We start from the raw sequence: 20,539 nt of genomic DNA, 5'->3' as shown, positions 1-20,539 counted from the left end.
TTATAAATTCCATCCATGCAGTACATTTAAATATAACTTTATTTCACAGTTCTGCTTACTATGAAGATGTGACTACTTCCTATGTACATTATCCTACTGGCAGAAACAACATTTGGGATAATTAGCACGTAATTTGAAAGCTTCATCTATTTGAATCACAATTTGCTCTTTTTAGTTTTTGCTTTGCATGTTTGCAGTTAAATAAGAATAGGTACAATTATAGACTGAGAATGCATGCATCAAGCATTTTTCTCAATTATGTAGTTCCACATTCCCAAGTACATATTATACAGTTGCTCTAAATTATTACATCTGTCACAATTTGAACATTTCACGGATGGTTATTTTCCTTTCTTTTGACAAACCACATGGGACAACACAAAAAATGCCAAATATTCTTTTTTAGGGACATTTTAAAAAGAATAAGGGGGTGGGGTAGAAAAGAAAGGAAAATGAAGAGAAAATAGAGGGTAGAAAAATAAAAATAATTTAATAAAACTCACAATCTGCTTCTAGAATAGCCCGGACAGATCTAGCAAGTTCTTTGGCTTCTGTGGCAAGAGATGCTGCAAGAGTGTGGCCATTCCGTCCCAGATGTGCAAGGAGCATTTTTGAAGAGATTGTGGCTTTCCTATCACTGGATAGAATGATCAGAAAAAAGAACAAAGCATTTTCTTTACACTGTTGCAATATTTTTGTTTAGGTCAGAGGTCCCCAACCTTTCCACCTTTGCAAAGGTTGGAGAGGTGGGGGAGATGGGACGGGTCTGCGCGAGCAGTGGGGCACATGCGCCTGCTGCTGGCACAAATGGAGCGCCCACACACATATGTGCCTGCCCACTGTTTGTGCAAATGTTTGTGCATGTACACTTATCTGCTATCTCTGTGGTCCGATTCCAAACAGCTGAAGGCCCAGTAATGGGCCGTGGCCCAGGGGTTGGGGGGCCCTGGTTTTGGTCACTACATGCATTTTCATCTATATTTAGAGTATTCAAGGATTGATTTACCAGAGCACTCTATTCTGAGCTGAAAGATTTCTCAATATAAATTAATACCATTTTTTGAAACAGAGGACAAAGAGGCTTAACACTGCATGGTGAAGTGGGCTGCAAACTTTGGCTATGTTATAAATATGGATATAGGACAGAAAATGTGAGAAACTGGTGTTAAAAGTTACATTGTGTCATAATTTAAGAGAGAACTATTATAAAATAATATACCAATGGTATGTGACCCGATTTACAGTCTAAAACAGTGGGTCTCAACCTTCCTAATGCAGCGACAATTAATACAGTTCCTCATGTTGTGGTGACCCCCAACCATAAAATTATTTTATGTTTTCCATATTTTTTCAAAAATATGTGTTTTCCAATTGTCTTAGGCAACCCCTGTGAAAGGGTCGTTCGACCCCCAAAGGGGTCCCGACCCACAGGTTGAGAACCACTGGTCTAAAATGTAACCACTGGTCTAAAATGTATAAAAGAATATCAAGTAAGCATTGGAAGGGTGAAGACGAAAAGAGGTCTTTGTACCATTCCCCATTCATGGTGGACTTGTGAAAAAGTAAAGGAATTTGAATGCAAATTAATACAACGATTCAAATGATACTGTGGATTAACATAATATTATGATTAAACCAGAATTATATTTACTGCTGGCCAAAATAAAAGATTGAATAATAAATGAATGATAGCAGTAGATTGCAATAGAACATTGAGAGTTAGAAATCAACATGACAGCAATCTACATCAATACGTGAGAAAGATTATTAATTAGGTAGAAGTCATGTATAATTTTATAAATGGAAATATGACATAATGTTATACCCACATCTCGCTGCCGTGAAAGCTTAAGGGAAGATGGGTTATATTTAGTATTCTGATAGATTCTAACCCTAAAATCTGATTCTATTCTTAAAATCCCTGTAAACAATTTTCAACAGGAATACAAAAGTTTCAATTGATGGGTGAGTGGAACTGAGAACCATGTTCAGATTGTAACAAACTCAGTTGTTTAGCCTTGGCAAATCAGATATTTCTGTAGAGTTAATTACCTATCCATATCAAAATAAGACTACTTGTTTCATCAAATAGAATCTTCTGGATATCAATGTCATAAAGCTAATTTTAAAAAATCTGCAGAAAAGGTTTTGTATGGGGTTTGTAAGCAAATAGAATCGAAGTATAAAAATTGGTTCTTGGATTAATTGCCCTCTTAGCAGAGTTAAAAGTATGAATTCAAGACAATTTCAACAGTACACATTTCTTACCTTAAAGTGACTGGAGGACTACTGCCATGCAATAGCATTTCAGGTACAGTCTACAGGCAAATGGTAGAAATAAGAAAAATAAATAAAATAACAATGTCCAAAAGACAAAATAGCATGACTTTCTCTTTCACAGGTTATATAATCATTAGTCCTCCAAGTCTGCATTTTGAAACCACACAGCTATATGTATCTGCCTCTTAAGGTATGTTAGCTTTATTGGTAACAATTCACACCCTTCTGAAATCAACAGCAGTTAATACTCTTCTTAATGGTTCTTGATTCTTTCAGTTGCCTTCAATGCATCAGTTAACAGTCTTATCCTTCAGATGCCTATGAATTTTCTGCTCTTGTATCATGATAGCAAGCGACTCAGCATCCAATCTACAATTGTCATGGTGTAGTTTGCCAACAATTGTAACAATAGTGTTGCATAAGAGCTAAAGTTGGAGACAGGCTTAGCTTTGTGAGATATGGACAAGATCACCCCTCTCTCAAACTGCTTCTGCCAACTTCTGTTTCATCCTACTCCCATGGCACCTAGAACCATGGTGGCATAGTGGTTAGAATGCAGTATTGCAGCTAACTCACTGCTCACTGCTAGGAGTTCGATCCTGACTCAATTCAGCCTTCCATCTTTCGGAGGCTCAGATTGTTGGGGGCAATATGATGACTTTGTAAACTGCTTAGAGAAGGCTGTGAAACACTATGAAGTGGTATATAAGTCTAAGTGCTATTGCTATTATTAGAAGAATGCCTTGAAATAGCTCTAGTCCACTGTTCAAATTATGGGAATAAAAGTAGGGGAGAGGTTTAATGAAAATTATGACCATATATTATCCAAATCATTTCCAATGAATACATTTCTAAGACAGTATCTAAGAGATGCAGTCAAAAAGAGAAGAAACAAGACTTCCCTCATATGATTTGACCAAATAGATTGTCCCAAGCTTCTATATCGATGTGAAACTATATGACATAATAATGGAAGAACTAGAGAGGGAATATTGTTAATGAATATCTATGGGGATTTCTTAAGGGATGAAAGGAAAAAAATGCATCGGATGTCAGGGACTCTTCTTCCTTCCCTGGTGATCTGCTAGAAAAGCAACCATTAATACAGAAGGCAGATAAGAAAGGGAACCCAACAGCATTAGCCACGTCCCTTTAGAGTTGGCATCATGGATTGTACCACTAAACAAGTTAAAAACTGACAATAACAAAGTAAAAGCAAAAGCAAAAGCATTTCTTATTACGGTATTAAACATTGTGTTCATAATCAGAAAAACATTCAATGCATTCTTCTTTGAGTTTGAGTTTCTGAGACAATGTAGAAATGTCTAATGTGAAAAAATCTATTTTGACAATTTTGTGGTCCTTAAATTACAAACTCTGGATTGCAGTAATAACTGAATTATATACAATGCTCTTAATCCTTGCATAGTGTCAAACTCCTAAACAGAGACTTGTCTGTTCACAAAGAGACTTAATTTCTCAGAGATGTTGTAGTTCGGCTTTCTGAATTATTAGGTTTTGGTTTTTTTTTTTTACTGAAAAGAAGAATAAGTTTTCAACCCATTAATAATAGTGCAATTAAATAACTTTTAATAACATATCTTTGTAACAGCTAAACAATCAACATACTCTAGTCCAGGGGTATCCAAACTTGAGAACTTTAAGACTTGTGGACTTCAATTCCCAGAATTCCCCAGCCAGCATGGCTGGCTGGGGAATTCTGGGAATTGAAGTCCACAAGTTTTAAAGTTCTCAAGTTTGGACACCCCTGCTCTAGTCCCTTTAAGGAACAACAATATTTGAATTTTCCATTACCTCAACAAATTCTAGCAACTTTTCAGTTGCCACCTCAAAGGTCTTCTTGGCGGTTTCAGATTTTCTTAACTGACAATCAAGCACAGTAACCCTCTTCCTTAAATCTTGCACACTCTCCTAGGAAAGAAAGAAATTAAATAAAAACAAAAAGGCTACAATATTAAAAAGAGACAACAAATATCAGGGTAGGAGATTCTTTTTAACACTTAGTCAACAAAGGAAAAAAAAAAGGCATTACTTGTACCAAGATCTGATCAGGCATCCTGAGATATTGCAAAATAAAAGATTTTCTAATTTGGGCCGGGGGGGGGGGGAGGAGGGGTTGTTGGTCAAGTGAATTTGAAGGTGATTAAAATACTGGGGAAACCAATCCATTTTTTTCTTTAAATATGTAGCCCAGTGTCCTTAAACTTGGTTAATTATTTCCTTTATTTGTAATCCTGAACAAACTGTTCAATGTGGGAAAAACAACATGACACAATAGAATAGAATAACAGAGTTGGAAAGGGTCTTGGAGGTCTTCTAGTCCAACCCCCTGCTCAGTTGGGAAACCCTATACCATTTCAGACAAAAGGTTGTCCAATTTCTTCTTTAAAACTTCCAGTGTCTGAGAATCACAACTTCTGGAGGCAAGTTGTTCCACTGCTTAATTTATTAATACATTCCTTTTCATGGGTTGTTTACTATTTAGCATATGGCATACATTCTGTTCAGTGCTTAGGTCCCTATCCCTGATGCACTGTGCGCGGGAGAGGGGATGACAAACTAGCTTTACACTAGCTAACTGGGTTGTACATATATCAGTGGCAAGCATAAGAAGAAAAAATAGGGCTTCCTCTACAAGCAGAGTAAGGCAGCCACACTGAGCGGCAGATATTCATAGAGTGGATAAGTGTTTGACAGTGGCCTGTGGTCAACTACGTGGTATACAGTCAGCTTAGCTGTTTCATCTGATCCTCCAGTTCAGACAACAAAATGATTATGGAAGAGTGGAGGAAAACAATTTACTTCTGCTCTGTGTGAACCACGCTTTGCTGGGAAAAGGCAGATTTTTGCTTCTCTGCCCTCAAATCAATTGTTTTTCTTTTAGCAATCTGCAAGAGGAATGAAAAGAGCTGAACCAGTTTTAAACTGTGTAATAATTCCTCTCTATATTCTCCCTTCAGGCACTGTTCAAGCTTGGGTGTAATAAAATGAACCTAGGAACCTGTTTTGACATGCATACTATATAAATGTTAGCCATGGATATCCTGAAATAAAAACATTACAATATCCTCTCTTCCAAAACTACAACTTTATATTTAAATATATTATAGCCTACGGTATAAAAATTGCCTCCACTTATTATGTATTTTAAAATCTTGCTACTATTCCTCATGTATAATTAATTTCAGGTTTCCATGTTACTCAGATCCACCCAATAACAGGTATTTGTGCATAAGACTGCAGTTAAATTTCCAATTCATAAAATGAATTTGCAGTGGGCATTAAGCAAATCAGTGTAGTCATTAAGTAATTCACTCCATTCCTTCCTTCCAGAGTAAAAATTACTTTTAGCTCTCAAGCTGGCAATGAATTTTTATTTTAGTCTTTTGTATGCTGGAAAGTCCATAATTCTTTGGGAAAAGTGAAGGATCTTTCACTCTTCGTGGTCTGTTCTAAAGTAAATAAAATTTATAGTAAACTGAACTTATGGGTTGCAACCGATTTCTACTAATTACAACATCAAGTTAATTGTTTTTGCTTTAAGCCTTATATCATTTCTGGAAAATGCACCAATCATAGAATATCTAGTTACCACAGCTGCAATTGAATTTCAGCATTAAAAAGAAAGCACTTGAAACAAAGCTTTAATTTTTAAACATTTATTTAAAAAAATAGTAATTATACAACCTCTATAATATTTACTCCCCATTAACCACCATAAAATCCTCTACATAATTAGGCAAGATAAATGTTTTATATAAAATAGTGAAAATGAATATGCAGACTAAGGACCCCTAGCTAACTGGAACTCAGACTGAGTTAAATGTTTATGGGACTGTAATTTTAGTTTCCGCATAAAAATAAAGCTGTTTTATCCATTGTATGGTTAAAATATAGATCAAATACAAATGCAATATGCTTCATGTCTCGTATGTATGCTTGACCTAGGCCATACTGGCCGGCAACCTAAATGAAGCCAAAGTTCTTATTTTGCCACTCAAAACAGTTCTCTCAAGGAAAACAAAGTCCATAGCTTTTATGCCCCTCTTCCCTTCACAACACGTTAATTCCAGCTCTTGAATCGCACAAGACAAACAGTGACCTATTTTAGGAGAACAAATGGAAGAGAAATGAAAAACAGGATACTTGACAACAGCAAGGAAACCATGGCAACTCTACTAGAGATACTGAGGTGCTTACTTTATTTTGGCCACCGTGATCAGCAAGCTGAGCCTTCAGCCTGGTGATTTCTATCTCCAGCAAACTGATTACTTCCTCATAGTCCAGTTCCATTCCACGAGCCTGTTTTTGAGCCGCTTCTGCAAGATGGATTCTGCTTCGCAAGGTTCTCGCCTCCTCCACAGATGCCTTGGCTTCCTACAGGGAATCAAATTCTATTTTTGAAATGTACCATTCAAGCTAAGTCGATACTTTCATTTTGTTTTGACTGTGTAAAGTTCCTTTGAATACATCTTTTCTCCTTTAGAAACAGCTCGGAAAAACAGACCCCCCAAAAGCGTTGCAAATACATGTATTGTTAACAGTTACAGAAAGAGGGGGTCCAAGAAAAAAAAAATTAAAAGTCCTGAGAATTCCCAAAGCCAACTCCCAATCTCCTTGTTTCTTCTTGCCCTTCTGATAGGGTGGAAAGGCTTTGGGTCCTCTCTATTAAACAGTGCCACATCTTCTGTGTTGTGGTGCTCCCTGTGGAACAACCTTTCCTGGAGATTCAGGTGGGCCTCGCTGTGTTGACCTTTTTATTTCAAGGCATGGAAGACTTGGTTTCTCTCCTGAGCATTGGACCAAGTAATTTGGTGAGATTTGTCTTGGCGCTGTGATTTTATGTGTTTTGTATCACCCTGCTACAATGTGCTGTTTTTAAATTATCTTTATTATTAACTATTTTAATGGACTGCTAGTACCCAGAATTATGTATTGAGTAGGTGGCCATATACATTTAGCAACAGCATTTAGGCTTCTATACTGCTTCACAGTGTTTTACAGCCCTCTCTAAGCGGTTTACAGAGTCAGCCTATTGCCCCCAACAGTCTGAGTCCTCATTTTACCAACCTCGGAAGGATGGAAGGCTGAATCAACCTTGAGTTGATCAGGATTGAACTCCTGGTTGTGGGCAGAGTCAGCACGCATACTGCATTCTAACCACTGTGCCACCACAGCATATTTATTTAAATAATAAATAAATAAATAAGAACTACTAGACAAAGTGAGGCATCAGGAAAAACGGCAAATTATTATTTTATTTGGCAGGAATTTCATTAAAATCATATTGCCAAATTTGCATGAACAAAATTCTGAACACACTTAATATAATCTGATGGGCTGTGAGAATGGAGACGTCATGGTTGTAGAAACTGACAAAGTTCTGAAAATGAGGGAGGTAAGGAATTTAAAGATTTAAAGTCAACAAATTACTAATTACTAACTAAATAACCATAACATTACAGAGAAGAAATTAAAACAGAAAAGATTAAAAAATAATTAGAATATTTTGCCACATAAAATTAATAATTGAAGGGTTGGCAAGAAAGTAAAAAAGAGAGATTTAGCTGGCTCTGAAAAGACAACAGAATTTAAGTTGAATGTGCTTTTTTGGGGAAAGCCGTCTCATAATTATTTACCTTACCTTCATTGTTTGGGTAAAAACACAAAATGGACCGAAACAAATAACTTATGAACTCTTTCTGTGTGTAAAAAGTGAGACTTTGGTTTTATTAAGCAATATACTTATAACTATATATTCTGCAAGTATTATGGGCCTAATTGGCAAAACAAAGCTCAGGACCATATTCATTGGAAACATGCGGAAGAGGCCTTTATCCTGCAGTGGATAGGTAATAGCTAAAATGATGATGATGATGATGATACTTACAAGGTAGTCCTTGACTTACAACCATAATTGAGCCCATAATTTTGGTTGTAACTTGTGACCGTTGTAAAGCAGTTCATGTGACCAGGTTGGATTTTACGATCTTTTTTGTGGCAACAACATGGAGGTCGTTAAATGAAGATTACAGTTGTTAAATGAATGCAATAATCGTTAAGCAAATCCCATGGTCACGTGACCATTGGGGCGAGTGCAGAGGCAGACGTCAGAACTTTGAGTCCACACTGTAGGTAGCTTTTCTGGGATTTGTTGTAACTTTGAATGGTCCCTAAGTGACCTGTCATTAGTTGAGGGCTATCTGTATATTATAAACTACGTAATCAAGTTATGAAATATGGAAAACGGATATCTCAGAAACAAGGAATATCTCTCAGCGGGGGCAAAAAACAGATTGAATTGCTTAATTTAATTTTACAGATAGTCTACCCACTTGTTTGGTAATCTGCAGCTCTTCAGCTAGTTGTTTTCTCACACATTCTGACTTTGCCAATTCTTCCTAAAACATACACAGAGAAAAGATAAGCAGTTAAATTTAGAGATTTCCCCCCCACCATCTCCCATCATTCCATGACATTTTGATATAAGAAAATCTGGCTGGTTAAAGCAACTACTAATAAATGATTTCCGTTTTCTAGAAAACAGACCAAAGCTTCCGGGAATCTGAAACTCTCTTCTCAAAGTATGATCCTGTCCCTGTTTCCTGCTCTGTCTTGTCTATGGAGAATCTCAGTCATCCAGGTCATGGTTATCCCAAAAGTGCTCCCCCCCCTTTTTCTTTTCAAGAAGCAACTGGACTTTCTGGTTTTTCTTTGAAGATGTTTCACTTCTCATCCAAGAAGCTTCTTTAGAACAAACACATCAGGATTAGATTCAGCAGTCCATCTGTATTTAAAAAGACACAGGCCACTCTTTTGAAGACAACAAAGTCCATATTTTGGACAGAGAGGACTGCTGGTTTGAAAGAGGGGTCAAAGAGGCCATCAATGTCAAAATTGAACAGCCATCTCTCAACAGAGGGGGAGGGATATGACATCATCTATCTCCAATCTACAACACAGTCCTTTCAACAGTTCCAAGAAGGCTCCACACCAGGTTGCACCACTCAGGTGACCCTGATGACACAGATAAACCTCCAGGGGGCCTTAATGACCTGCTGAAAGAATGCAAATGGCCAGCTGTCCGGAAGGAGTATAAATCCTTCCATTCCCCACCATCCAGTCAGAGTTGAAAAAGCTTCTTGGATGAGAAGTGAAATGTCTTTAAAGAAAAACCAGAAAGTCCAGTTGCCTCTTGAAAAAAAGAAAAAACAGCACCTGCTCTATCTTGCTCTTTCTTTGACAATGGGTGTTCCCATCTGCCTCTTGGTCACGTCAGTCCTAGAAACTAGGAAACAGTCCCACATCCCTAGAAACCCTTCCTATCCAATATCATATACCAGTGATGGCTAACCTATTTTGGATCACGTGCCAAAAGCGGGGGGGGGTAGCAGGGGGGGTCATGCGTGGGCAGAGGCTTTCGAGGAATCTGGGAAGGGCAAAAGCATGCCCCCAGAGGCCCTCAGTGATTTCAGAGGCGAAAAACGGCTGTTCCCCAGCTTCTGGTTTGCGCTTTGGGTGGTTTTTTGCCCTCCGAAGCCTTCAGAGAAGCCTCCGGAGGGCAAAAAATGGCCTAAAAAGAAGGCCGAAGTCAGCTGGCCAGCGCGCGCATGCATGCTGGAGTTGACAGGGCAACACTTAGCATGCCCTAACAAATGGCTCTGTGTGCCACGCGTGTCATAGGATCACCATCACAGTCATACACCATTCACTCCTAATCATCCCAAAGGCAAGGGGGGGTGCTTCTGATTAATACTCATCAGCTCCCTGAGTCCATGTGCCATAAGCCAAATGGAAAAATAATCCATTATCCACTTATATTTTTCATCGACCACCTGCCAGAACCGGCTTCTATCAGGAACACAAGTAACAACCACTTATACTACTATCAAGGAAACGGTGCACAGGTCCGTCCTTTCCTTACTTGGGAGAGGTACTAGTCATTTTTCCTTCCACTCCACTAACTTTATTAACAGTGACTTATCCGGAATCATATAATGGTGACAAAATTAACATTCTGAACATGTCTAAGGAAAAATTCCTGTCGCTTCAGGAACCAAGAATTTTTTTCTTAGAAATATAAAGATTCAATTAGGCTCATGTTTTTTTCAATTATTATTTTTTCATTCATTTCATTGAGATGTTACAAATTCTGCTTGCTTACAATAAGCATACGTGACATAATACCCAAATATACAGAAACAGCATTTTGGCTCCTTTTGTTCTACAAGGAACACTACAGCTACATACATGCGAAACTTGAAAAATTAGAATATCGTGCAAAAGTTCATTTATTTCAGTAATGCAACTTAAAAGGTGAAACTAATATATGAGATAAGACTCATTACATGCAAAGCAAGATAGTTCAAGCCGTGATTTCCATAATTGTGATGATTATGGCTTACAGCTCATGAAAACCCCAAATCCACAATCTCAGAAAATTAGAATATTACATGCAATCAATAAAACAAGGATTGTACATAGAACAATATTGGACCTCTGGAAAGTATAAGCATGCATATGTACTCAGTACTTGGTTTGGGCCCCTTTTGCAGCAATTACTGCCTCAACCTGGCATGGCATGGAAGCTATCAGCCTGTGGCACTACTGAGGTGTTATGGAAGACCAGGATGCTTCAATAGCGGCCTTCAGCTCTTCTGCATTGTTCAGTCTCATGTCTCTCATCTTTCTCTTGGCAATGCCCCATAGATTCTCTATGGGGTTCAGGTCAGGCGAGTTTGCTGGCCAATCAAGCACAGTAATCCCACAGTCATTGAACCAGGTTTTAGTGCTTTTGGCAGTGTGGGCAGCTGGAAAATGAAGTCAGTATCCCCATAAAGCTCGTCTGCGGAAGGAAGCATGAAGTGCTCCAAAATCTCCTGGTAGACGGCTGCGTTGATCCTGGACTTAATGAAACACAGTGGACCGACACCAGCAGATGACATGGCTCCCCAAATCAACACAGACTGTGGAAACTTCACACTGGACTTCAAGCATCTTGCAGTGTGTGCCTCTCCATTCTTCCTCCATACTCTGGGTCCTTGGTTTCCAAATGAGATGCAAAAGTTGCTCACATCAGAGAAGAGGACTTTGGACCACTGAGCAACAGACCAGGTCTGTTTTTCTTTAGCCCAGGTAAGACGATTCTGACATTGTTTGTTATTCAGGAGCGGCTTGACAAGAGGAATACGACATTTGAAGCCCATGTCCAGCATCTGTCTGTATGTGGTGGCTCTTGATGCACTGACTCCAGCCTCGGTGCACTCCTTGTGAAAGTCCCCAACACTTTTGAATGGCCTTTTCCTGACAATCCTCTCCAGGCTGCAGTCATCCCTGCTGCTTGTGCACCTTTTTCTTCCACACTTTTCCCTTCCACACAACTTTCTATTAATGTGCTTTGATACAGCACTTTGGGAACATCCAACTTCTTTTGCAATTACCTTTTGAGGCTTTCCCTCCTTATGGAGGGTGTCAATGATGGTTTTCTGCACAATTGTCAGGTCAGCAGTCTTTCCCATGATTGTGATTCCTACTGAACCAGACTGAGAGACCATTTAAAGGCTCAGGAACCCTTTGCAGGTGTTTATGGCTTAATTAGCTGATTAGAGTGGGACACTTTGAGCCTAGAATATTGCACCTTTTCATAATATTCTAATTTTCTGAGAGTGTAGATTTGGGGTTTTCATGAGCTGTAAGCCATAATCATCACAATTATGACAAATCACGGCTTGAACTATCTTGCTTTGCATGTAATGAGTCTATCTCACATATTAGTTTCACCTTTTAAGTTGCGTTACTAAAATAAATGAACTTTTGCACGATATTCTAATTTTTTGAGTTTCACCTGTATAGGGGATGCCAAGCTCTCTGGACCGCTGATCAAAATCAGTTATTTTGCTTTGGAGGCTTACTAAAGCAATCAAGTCAAGGGTAACCTGTAGCAGTCAGAAGAGCAGCTTAGAAAAAGCCATCTCTACTGTATGTGGGAGGGGCAGATACGGTGGGGGCCTAGGGCCAAATTATGTCCGGGGGATGTGGGTTTGCTGTTTAAGAGTGATTGTGCGCGCCGACCCTCATTGCCCCTCTCGCACCCCTTGGTGCTCGGGACCTGGGTCTCTGGCTGGTATCGCTTAACACCAGGTCCGTGGTACATAAGGCTCCCCTCATTTACAACCTCATACAAGAAGGGAGAGCGGACCTGGCGTGCATTACAGAGACCTGGTTGGTCCATGAGGGGGGGGGTGTTCCCCTCATTTGAATTATGCCCACCAGGCTTCCAGGCGTTTCACCGGCCAAGAGACCAGGGCAGGGGCGGGGGTGGTGGTGGCAGTGGTTATTAGGGAAAGTCTTGGACCTCAGGAGGTCACTGTGCCTCAGATATGCGGGTGTGAGTCCCTTTTTGTGAAGTGGGACTTTGGAGTCCAGGTGGGCCTTTTGGTTATGTACTTGTCTCCCTGCTACGTTTCATCGGCCCTGCCGGAGCTGCTAGATGTGTTAGCCAGATTGGCAGTTGATTTCCCCAGGCTTATGGTCCTGGGAGATTTCAATCTGCCTTCCATTGGCGAGACATCCAAGTCAGCTCGGAATTTCATGGCTTCCATGATGGCTATGGACCTAACTCAGTTAATTCAAGACCCCACTCATAACGGAGGACACACGCTCAACCTGATTTTTGTCTCTGGACAGTGGATGAATGATCTAGATTTAGGGGATATTTCTATCCAACCCTTGTCATGGTCGGATCATTTCCTCCATAGGCTTGACTTCCATACTGCCACCCCTTGCCGCAGGGAGGCGAAACCGATTAGATGGTTCCGCCCCAGGCGTCTGATGGACCCTGAAAGGTTCCTGATGGAGCTTGGGACTTTTTCTGAATCCCTTGCTCACAGTTCGACGAAGCCCTAACGGAAGCCTAGGATAGGGCGACCACTGGGGCCTTGGACCGCGTTGTGCCTTTGCATCCTCTGATCCAGTGCCGATCCCGGGTAGCTCCCTGGTTTACCGAGGAGCACTGGGAGATGTAACGTCGGAAAAGACGCCTAGAGAGTGATTGGAGGGCCAGCCGGTCCAAATCCAACCGAACACTAGTAAGAATTCATATTAAATCCTACTTAGTGGCGATAAAAGCCGCAAAACAGCAACATTTTCATTCTTATCGCATCCACAGATAACTGCCCAGCCGCCCTGTTTACTTACTTAATCAAGGAACTGGGGAAGACCCCTTGCAGGGTAGGCCTGAGGAATTTGTTCAGTATCTGCAGGATAAAATCGCTCAGATTCGGACAGGCTTGGACTCTGGGTAGATTCGGGCGAGTCGACGGGGATGAATCTTGTGGAAACTATCTGGGATGAGTTTGGCCCTGTGACTCCCGAGGGCATGGACAGGATTATGGGGAGACTCAGTACTGCCACTTGTGTGCTGGATCCGTGTCCCTCTTGGTTAGTTTCGGCTTCCCTGGAGGTGACACGAGGCTGGCTCCAGGCGATTACCAACGCTTCATTGAGAGAGGGGTTCTTTCCCACCACCTTGAAGGAGGCAGTGGTGAGGCCCCTCCTTAAGAAGCCTTCCCTGGACCCAGCCTCTTTAGCCAACTATCGTCTGGTCTCCAACCTTCACTTTGTAGCGAAGGTTGTTGAGAGCGTGGTAGCACGTCAGCTTCCCCAGTACCTGGACGAAGCTGCCTATCTGGATCCATTTCAGTCGGGTTTCAGGCCCGGGTACAGCACGGAGACGGCATTGGTCGTGTTGGTTGATGATCTCTGGCGGGCCGGGACAGGGGCTGTTCCTCAGTCCTGATCCTATTAGACCTCTCAGCGGCTTTCGATTCCATCCACCATGGTATCCTACTGCGACGACTTGCGGGGTTGGGAGTGAGGGGCACCGTTTTGCGGTGGTTCTCCTCCTACCTGTCGGATCGATCGCAGTTCATGTTGACTGGAGGGCAGAGATTGACCCCGAGGCACCTTATATGTGGGGTGCCCCAGCGGTCGGTACTCTCACCCCTCCTGTTCAACATATACATGAAACCGCTGGGCGAGATCATCTGTGGTTTTGGGGTACGGTATCATCAATACGCTGATGATACCCAACTTTTCATCTCTACCCAAAACCACCCAAACGATGCCCTCAACGTGATGTCCCAATGCCTGGAGGGTACGAACAGGCTCAAGCTCAATCCCTCCAAGACTGAGTGGCTGTGGTTCCCATCATCCCAATTTGTACATCTTGTACCATCTTTGATGATAGGGGGAGAAATTTTAGCCCCCTCGGAGAGGGCCCGCAATCTGGGAGTCCTCCTGGTTTAGTTTAGAAGAACACCTGATGGCCGTGACCAGAGGGGGCCTTTTACCAGGTTCACCTGGTATGCCAGTTGCGCCCCTTCTTGGATTGGGATGCCCTGTGCACAGTCACTCACGCCCTCATCCTTCCTTGCCTGGACTACTGTAACGCTCTCTTCATGGGGCTGCCCTTGAAGAGCACCCGGAGGCTTCAGCTGGTCCAGAATGCGGCCGCGCAGGTTGTTATGGGGGTACTTGGGTGCTCCCATGTTACACCCCTTTTAGGTGGCCTGCACTGGTTGCCGGTTGTTTTCCGGGTGCGATTCAAGGTGTTAATTATGATCTTTAAAGCGGTTCAAGGCTTAGCCCAGGGTACTTGCGAGATCACCTACTGCCACCAGTAGCCTCCCACCATCCAGTATGATCCCACAGAGTTGGCCTCCTCAGGGTACCGTCGGCCAGGCAGTGTCAGCTGGTGACCCCCAGGGGAAGAGCCTTCTCTTTGGGAGCGCCTTCCCTTTGGAATGAGCTTCGCATAATTCCCCACCTCTAAAAAGTTGGTTTTTCCAGCAAGCCGGCCTGGCCTGAATAAAATAAATTATTAATTTTAATTGTTAATTGTTAATTTTAATTTCTAAATCTCATTGTAAATGTCTATTGTTTTTTTTGGATATTCTATTTAATCTTTCTTTTAACTTTTGTAATATATGTTTTTATGTTGTACACCACCATGAGTCCTTTGGGAGAAGGGCGGCATATAAGTCCAATTTATTTATTTATTTATTTATTCTTCGCATTTCTAAACCGCCCCCTCTCCCAAAAAGGGACTCAAACCTCTTTTTAATAGGAGAAAGCCATTCATCAGATTGGCTGATTTGTTCTTTTTCACAACGTAGGGGATCTGCAATGAAAGGTAGTTCTCAACTTACAACAGTTCATTTAGTGACTGTTTCACAGCACTGACTTATGACCATTTTTCACAATTAAAACTATTGTAGCACCCCCATGGTCATGTGATCAAAATTCACATGCTTGGCAACTGGATCATATTTATGATGATTGCAGTGTCCAAGGGTCATGTGATCACCTTTTGCGACCTTCTGACAATGAAAGTAAATGGGGAAGCCAGATTCAATTAACAACCATGTCACTAACTTAACAACTGCAGTGATTCTCTGAACAACTGTGGCAAGAAGGAAAATAAAATGGGGAAAAAACACAATAACTGTCTTGCTTAGCAAAACGTACTTTGGGCTCAATTGTGATTGTAAGTTGAGGACTAGCTTTATGTACAAATCAGTGGTGCGATTCAATTTTGTTTACTATTGGTTCTGTGGGCGTAGCTTGGCTTGGTGGGAGTGGCAGGGGAAGGATACTGCAAAATCCCCATTTCCTCCCAATCAGCTGGGATTCAGGAGGCGGAGAATAGATGGAGACAGGGCCAGTCAGAGGTGGTATTTACCGGTTCTCTGAACTACTCAAAATTTCTGCTACCCGTTCTCCAGAACTGGTCAGAATCTGCTGCACAAACTCTTTTTCCACTTCATTCTGGAAATGCCTCCTGAAGCTATTTGTGCTTATTTAAAAATTATGTATGTGCAATTGTTCAATGAAACAAACAGCAAATATAGTTAGCTTGCAACACTAAATATGAAGGAAGATATTTGGGTTCTGTGAAAAAAAAATGGAACAGGCTTGTTATTTCCTTCCTAATGGTATCTGAAAGCAGTAAACTGACAGCTTGACATCACTGTGCGCCACATCAATCAGGGAGGCTGGAGGCAGGAAAGAAGAAAAAAAGATTTCTTGTCTGAAGCATCCTAATGAATGAGACCTTGTGGGAAAAGCATGACAATGTAATATATTTATATGCAGTTGAGAGAAAAATGCTTAATATGTCTTAAAATGGTGGGTTAAAAAAAGATATTAAAATGCTGGCAAAAGAGGAAAAAGGAACAATGTTCCCCACAATATTGTTAAAGGAGGACTGTAATAGGTCAAACTTTAGTTGGAAAGAGGAAACTTCTGATTGGATTGCCACTTTTGCGATGGAAACATCAGTCGGGGTGCAAGTAAATGGGGAATCGGGCTCTCCTCAAAAGAAATAAAACACTTAAAATTTTCATGCAATAATTTGTTTTAAAAACTGGAGAAATGGAAGTGCAATTCATATACTCCACTACCTACATATGTACATACAAGATTCCCTTCTGAAACAAAGGAACCAAGGTGACTGAATTTCTTCCTATTGGGAAGCGGACTTTAGGGCTGTGTGTTCACAGATGCATATTCTTCCTCTGCTCCAAACTAGTTCAGCATGATTTAAGCAGGCGATCTCCTACCCACGCAGCCTTTGAAGGAGAACATTTGTGGCTCAGATTTGAAATGAGGGCTCCATGGTGCTCTCTGAGCTTGGTTGTTTTCTTGCAGGCGTTTCCATTACCCAAACTAGGCAACAACCATCAATGCCAGTCAAACTAGATAACCTCATCAGTGCTAGTGACTTGATTGCTTTCTTGGTTGCAAGAAAGCTACCAAGCTCTGAGGGTGCCAAAGATACCCACAGGTCCCTTTTAAGACTATGCTATGGGTGCTCTTGTAGGCTATCTATCACCGTTAGCAGAACAAGTCACAAAACAGCCCTCACACTACAAGACAGCCTATGAGAATGCCCATTGTTAATTCCTCTAGTTCTTTCCCCAGCATGGTGCCACTTGCACTTTTTCTGGGTATGTTTGAGTATACTCTTAAACAAGCTTTGTTTATCTAAGTATACTCAAAGCATTTGTGGAAATAATTATAATGTTGGGCATCTCCAAACTTATGCTTTGCAGATGTGTTGGAGTAATTCCTATCAATATGCAGCCAACTATTGATGAGAGTTGTTGTCCACACTGGAAAAGTCTGATCTAAAAATCCCTGATGAAAAAACTCTCAACTTCCAGTCTTTACAGAAACAAACTCAGGGGACCTCCCCATATGAGATTCTGTGCTTTCTGACTTCTATTCACTTTCATCACAATTAATTCAGTTGGTTAAACAGTCCCTCTTAATTCCACTTAATCAAAGTTTTACATAAATAGGTACAGTGAGGCCCATAGTTTAAAATATTTTTTTAAAATTAAAGCGGCGCAGTTACAAATTAAAGCATGCACATGGTCCAACAATACATCACTGGAACAGATAGCAATAGCAATTACACGTTGCCAGCATTGAAGACATATTGTGGCAGTCTGTAGAGAATTTTCTCATGGGGACATATCCAAGGACAAAATCAAACAATTTTTTTTAATTACTTAACAAATTAACTCTTAGTGCAGGCAATCACACAGGAACAGTGATTGTTTCATGAAGTTAATAGAGAACTAATGAAACAAAAATTATGATGCCAGAAACTGTATGCCAATATAGCCTTTAAAACCTTACACTAAGCAACACTTTTAAAAAGCTTTAAAGCACAGCACATGCTTAAGACTAACAATCTATGCTTCCTATTAAGAAGCATCAATCAAAGCTTCATTATGGTCATAGACCAGCATAGGAAAGGTGGGATAAGGTCATTAAAAAACCATAAAGCTCCTTTAAAGGAGGAGCCAATGTCGCAACGAGACGACGTGCGATCTCAATGCTCTGAGATCGCCGTCGATACTTTTGCCGCTGGGTGGTCCAAACGAACCTAAACCGTCCCGCAGAGATGGTAAACAGGAAGAATACGTCTTGCTGATCTCAGGGACATCACAAAGTCCCTGATCGATCCAAGAGAAGTTCTTCAAGCCGGCGACAAAAAATCCAGCCATTAGGCTGATGAAGTCAGGACGGCTCCAAAACGGAAGGATATGGAAAGAGAAAGTGTTTCCAGCTGGTGAGGAATTTTTACCGTTTTAAAAGAGACTGCCTATAAAAAACTTAAAATTAATTTAAATTGGAGAACAGAAGAAATAAGCGGCGGAATTAAATTTGGAATGGTTTTGGACAGTGGGTTATCTTACTTTTTAAATGCTATCTTCATGGATGGAATTTATGCAAGCCTTTTAACTTAATGGATTAAGTTTTCTTCTTCTATTTTTTTTCTTTTATTATTCTTTGCAACCTATGGACTAAAATTTTCCTTTCATTACTGTGGGTGTTCTTCTAACTCATTCAAGAATCGGACTTTTTTTAAAACTTGAAATACAAAAAAGATACAAAAAGAAACAAAGAAAATTGCAACAATAACACTGCTACTCGGAGGATGGAGGTTTGTGTATTGGAAACGAAACACTCTTACTTTTCTCACTGATTATCCTGGCTTGGCACTCCAAGGTCTCACTGCTTGTTTATAGAGAGTGATAAGAAGAAAAGCATACAGATGTCCCTTTGAAGTATATCTTTAACCAGAGAAAGGTGAAAATAAAATATTATTGTGAATCTATGCTTAATCTTGTTAAAACCTTCCAAGCTAGAGCAGCAGTATTTGTTAGCTGGAGATAATGGCACAATTTCAACAGCAGAAAAAATTTTTAAGTCTGCAAAAGATATTCTCAGAAATACAGAAATTATCAAACACATATGAGAGGATAGAGAAGAAATTGGAAGACTTAGAGCATCTAACAGCAAAATATGATGAAGAAGTTGGAGATGTTTATCAAGTGGAAAAAGTGGTGGTTAAAGTCCTAAAAATCGAAGAGGAAAATGAATATAAAGAAATTAAAATTGCTAATATTTATGGTGATTGGTTTGTCTCTGAAAATGGAAAGAGTAGAATACTGGAAGAGGAATTAAATGGAGGGGAAATCTACCCCAGATGGCAAGATACAGAAGAAGAAAAAACAAAAGAATGTATGGATTTAAAGAGAGAAATTTTATTAGCAATATCATTGATAATACTACTGACAATCAAAGATAAGCTGATTAAGGAAACAGAAGAAGGGCATCAAAATTACATGAGAGATTTGGGAGAAGAGCCAGACGTCGCGACGACACAACATGCGGTCTCGACAGTCCAAGATCGCCATTGATTCTTTTACCGCTGCACTGTCCATATGGACCTAAACTGTCCCGAAGAGACGGTGACAGGGAGACAAATCCTTGCTGGTCTCAGGGACACCGCAAAGTCCCTGATTGACCCAAGGGAAGTTCTCCAAGCTGGCAGTAAACAGACAGCCCCCAGGCTGACAAAGTTGGAGACGGCTCCGGAAAGAAGGCAGTGAAAGTGAGTCCAGATGGTGAGATTTTTTCTTTGAGAATGATTGCCCAAAGAATTTTTTTAAAAAAAGATAAATTAGTCCATTAAACAAAAGAATAAAGCGGTGAAATGTATCTTTATTGGACTGCCTTAGAAAGTCCCCCCCCCTTTTCTATGTAACAATGCTTTGTGGATTGAAGTGATTGTAACACTTCCCGTTTCTCCTCTTAAGTGAATGAATTGATTTTTTCTCCTATTCTTTGCTACTTTACTTTTTGGTTGATCAAAAACCTTTTTTATTTTAATAATCCTTCCTTCTACTGTTTATGAAATTTTATTACTTAGATATTTTTGCTTTCTTTAAGTCTGAAACGAATAAGAGAAAGTTGAATCTGCCATTCGGAAGCCAGAACTTGGTCTTTTTTTGAAACAATGTATCCTTTGTTCTATTTTCCTTGATTCTACTGACGTTGCAACTAGAGGGTTTGCAGCTTATCTGTGGAGACTGATAACGACTCAAGGACACGGACTGTTCCTTTGCAGGTGTCTTTGTGAAATAATTTGGGACAAGGGAAGGAAAAGAAAAGAAAAGATAGAACCCTCCCTTTTTTGAAAAAAATTAAAAGAATCTTGTGCTTAAGCAAATTCAAAACAAAAGTATTTTATACATAAAAGAGACATTGAAGGCGAGTGGCAGTGGATTTTAGACTTTTTCTTCTCTTTTTGGAAAAATGTATTTATATACAGATTTATTTATTTATTTATTTATTACTTGAACTTATTAGTCGCCCCCTC

General features: G+C 40.3%; 1 protein-coding gene across 6 annotated transcripts in view; it reads right to left on the bottom strand.

Annotated features, from left to right (window-relative positions):
• The window catches only part of STXBP4 (syntaxin binding protein 4), a 110,671-nt gene that overhangs the window by 34,110 nt on the left and 56,022 nt on the right, over window positions 1-20,539 (bottom strand). For all 6 annotated transcript variants that reach the window (XR_014176771.1, XM_081970412.1, XM_081970413.1 and 3 more), the window contains 5 exons: window positions 8,637-8,702; window positions 6,502-6,678; window positions 4,096-4,212; window positions 2,269-2,318; window positions 504-637 (listed from right to left, as the gene is read on the bottom strand). Coding sequence is in view for 5 of the 6 variants with exons in the window: in XM_081970412.1 (XP_081826538.1) it covers window positions 504-637; window positions 2,269-2,318; window positions 4,096-4,212; window positions 6,502-6,678; window positions 8,637-8,702 (544 nt within the window). In the remaining variant the exon portion in view is untranslated. The remainder of the gene's footprint in view (window positions 1-503; window positions 638-2,268; window positions 2,319-4,095; window positions 4,213-6,501; window positions 6,679-8,636; window positions 8,703-20,539) is intronic.

This window comes from Natrix helvetica (assembly GCF_964273705.1).
Source record: "Natrix helvetica genome assembly, chromosome: 1".
Classification (NCBI taxonomy): Eukaryota; Metazoa; Chordata; class Lepidosauria; order Squamata; family Natricidae; genus Natrix; species Natrix helvetica.
The sequence above is the reverse complement of the archived record's forward strand: the minus strand, read 5'-3'. Positions and strand labels throughout refer to the sequence as shown.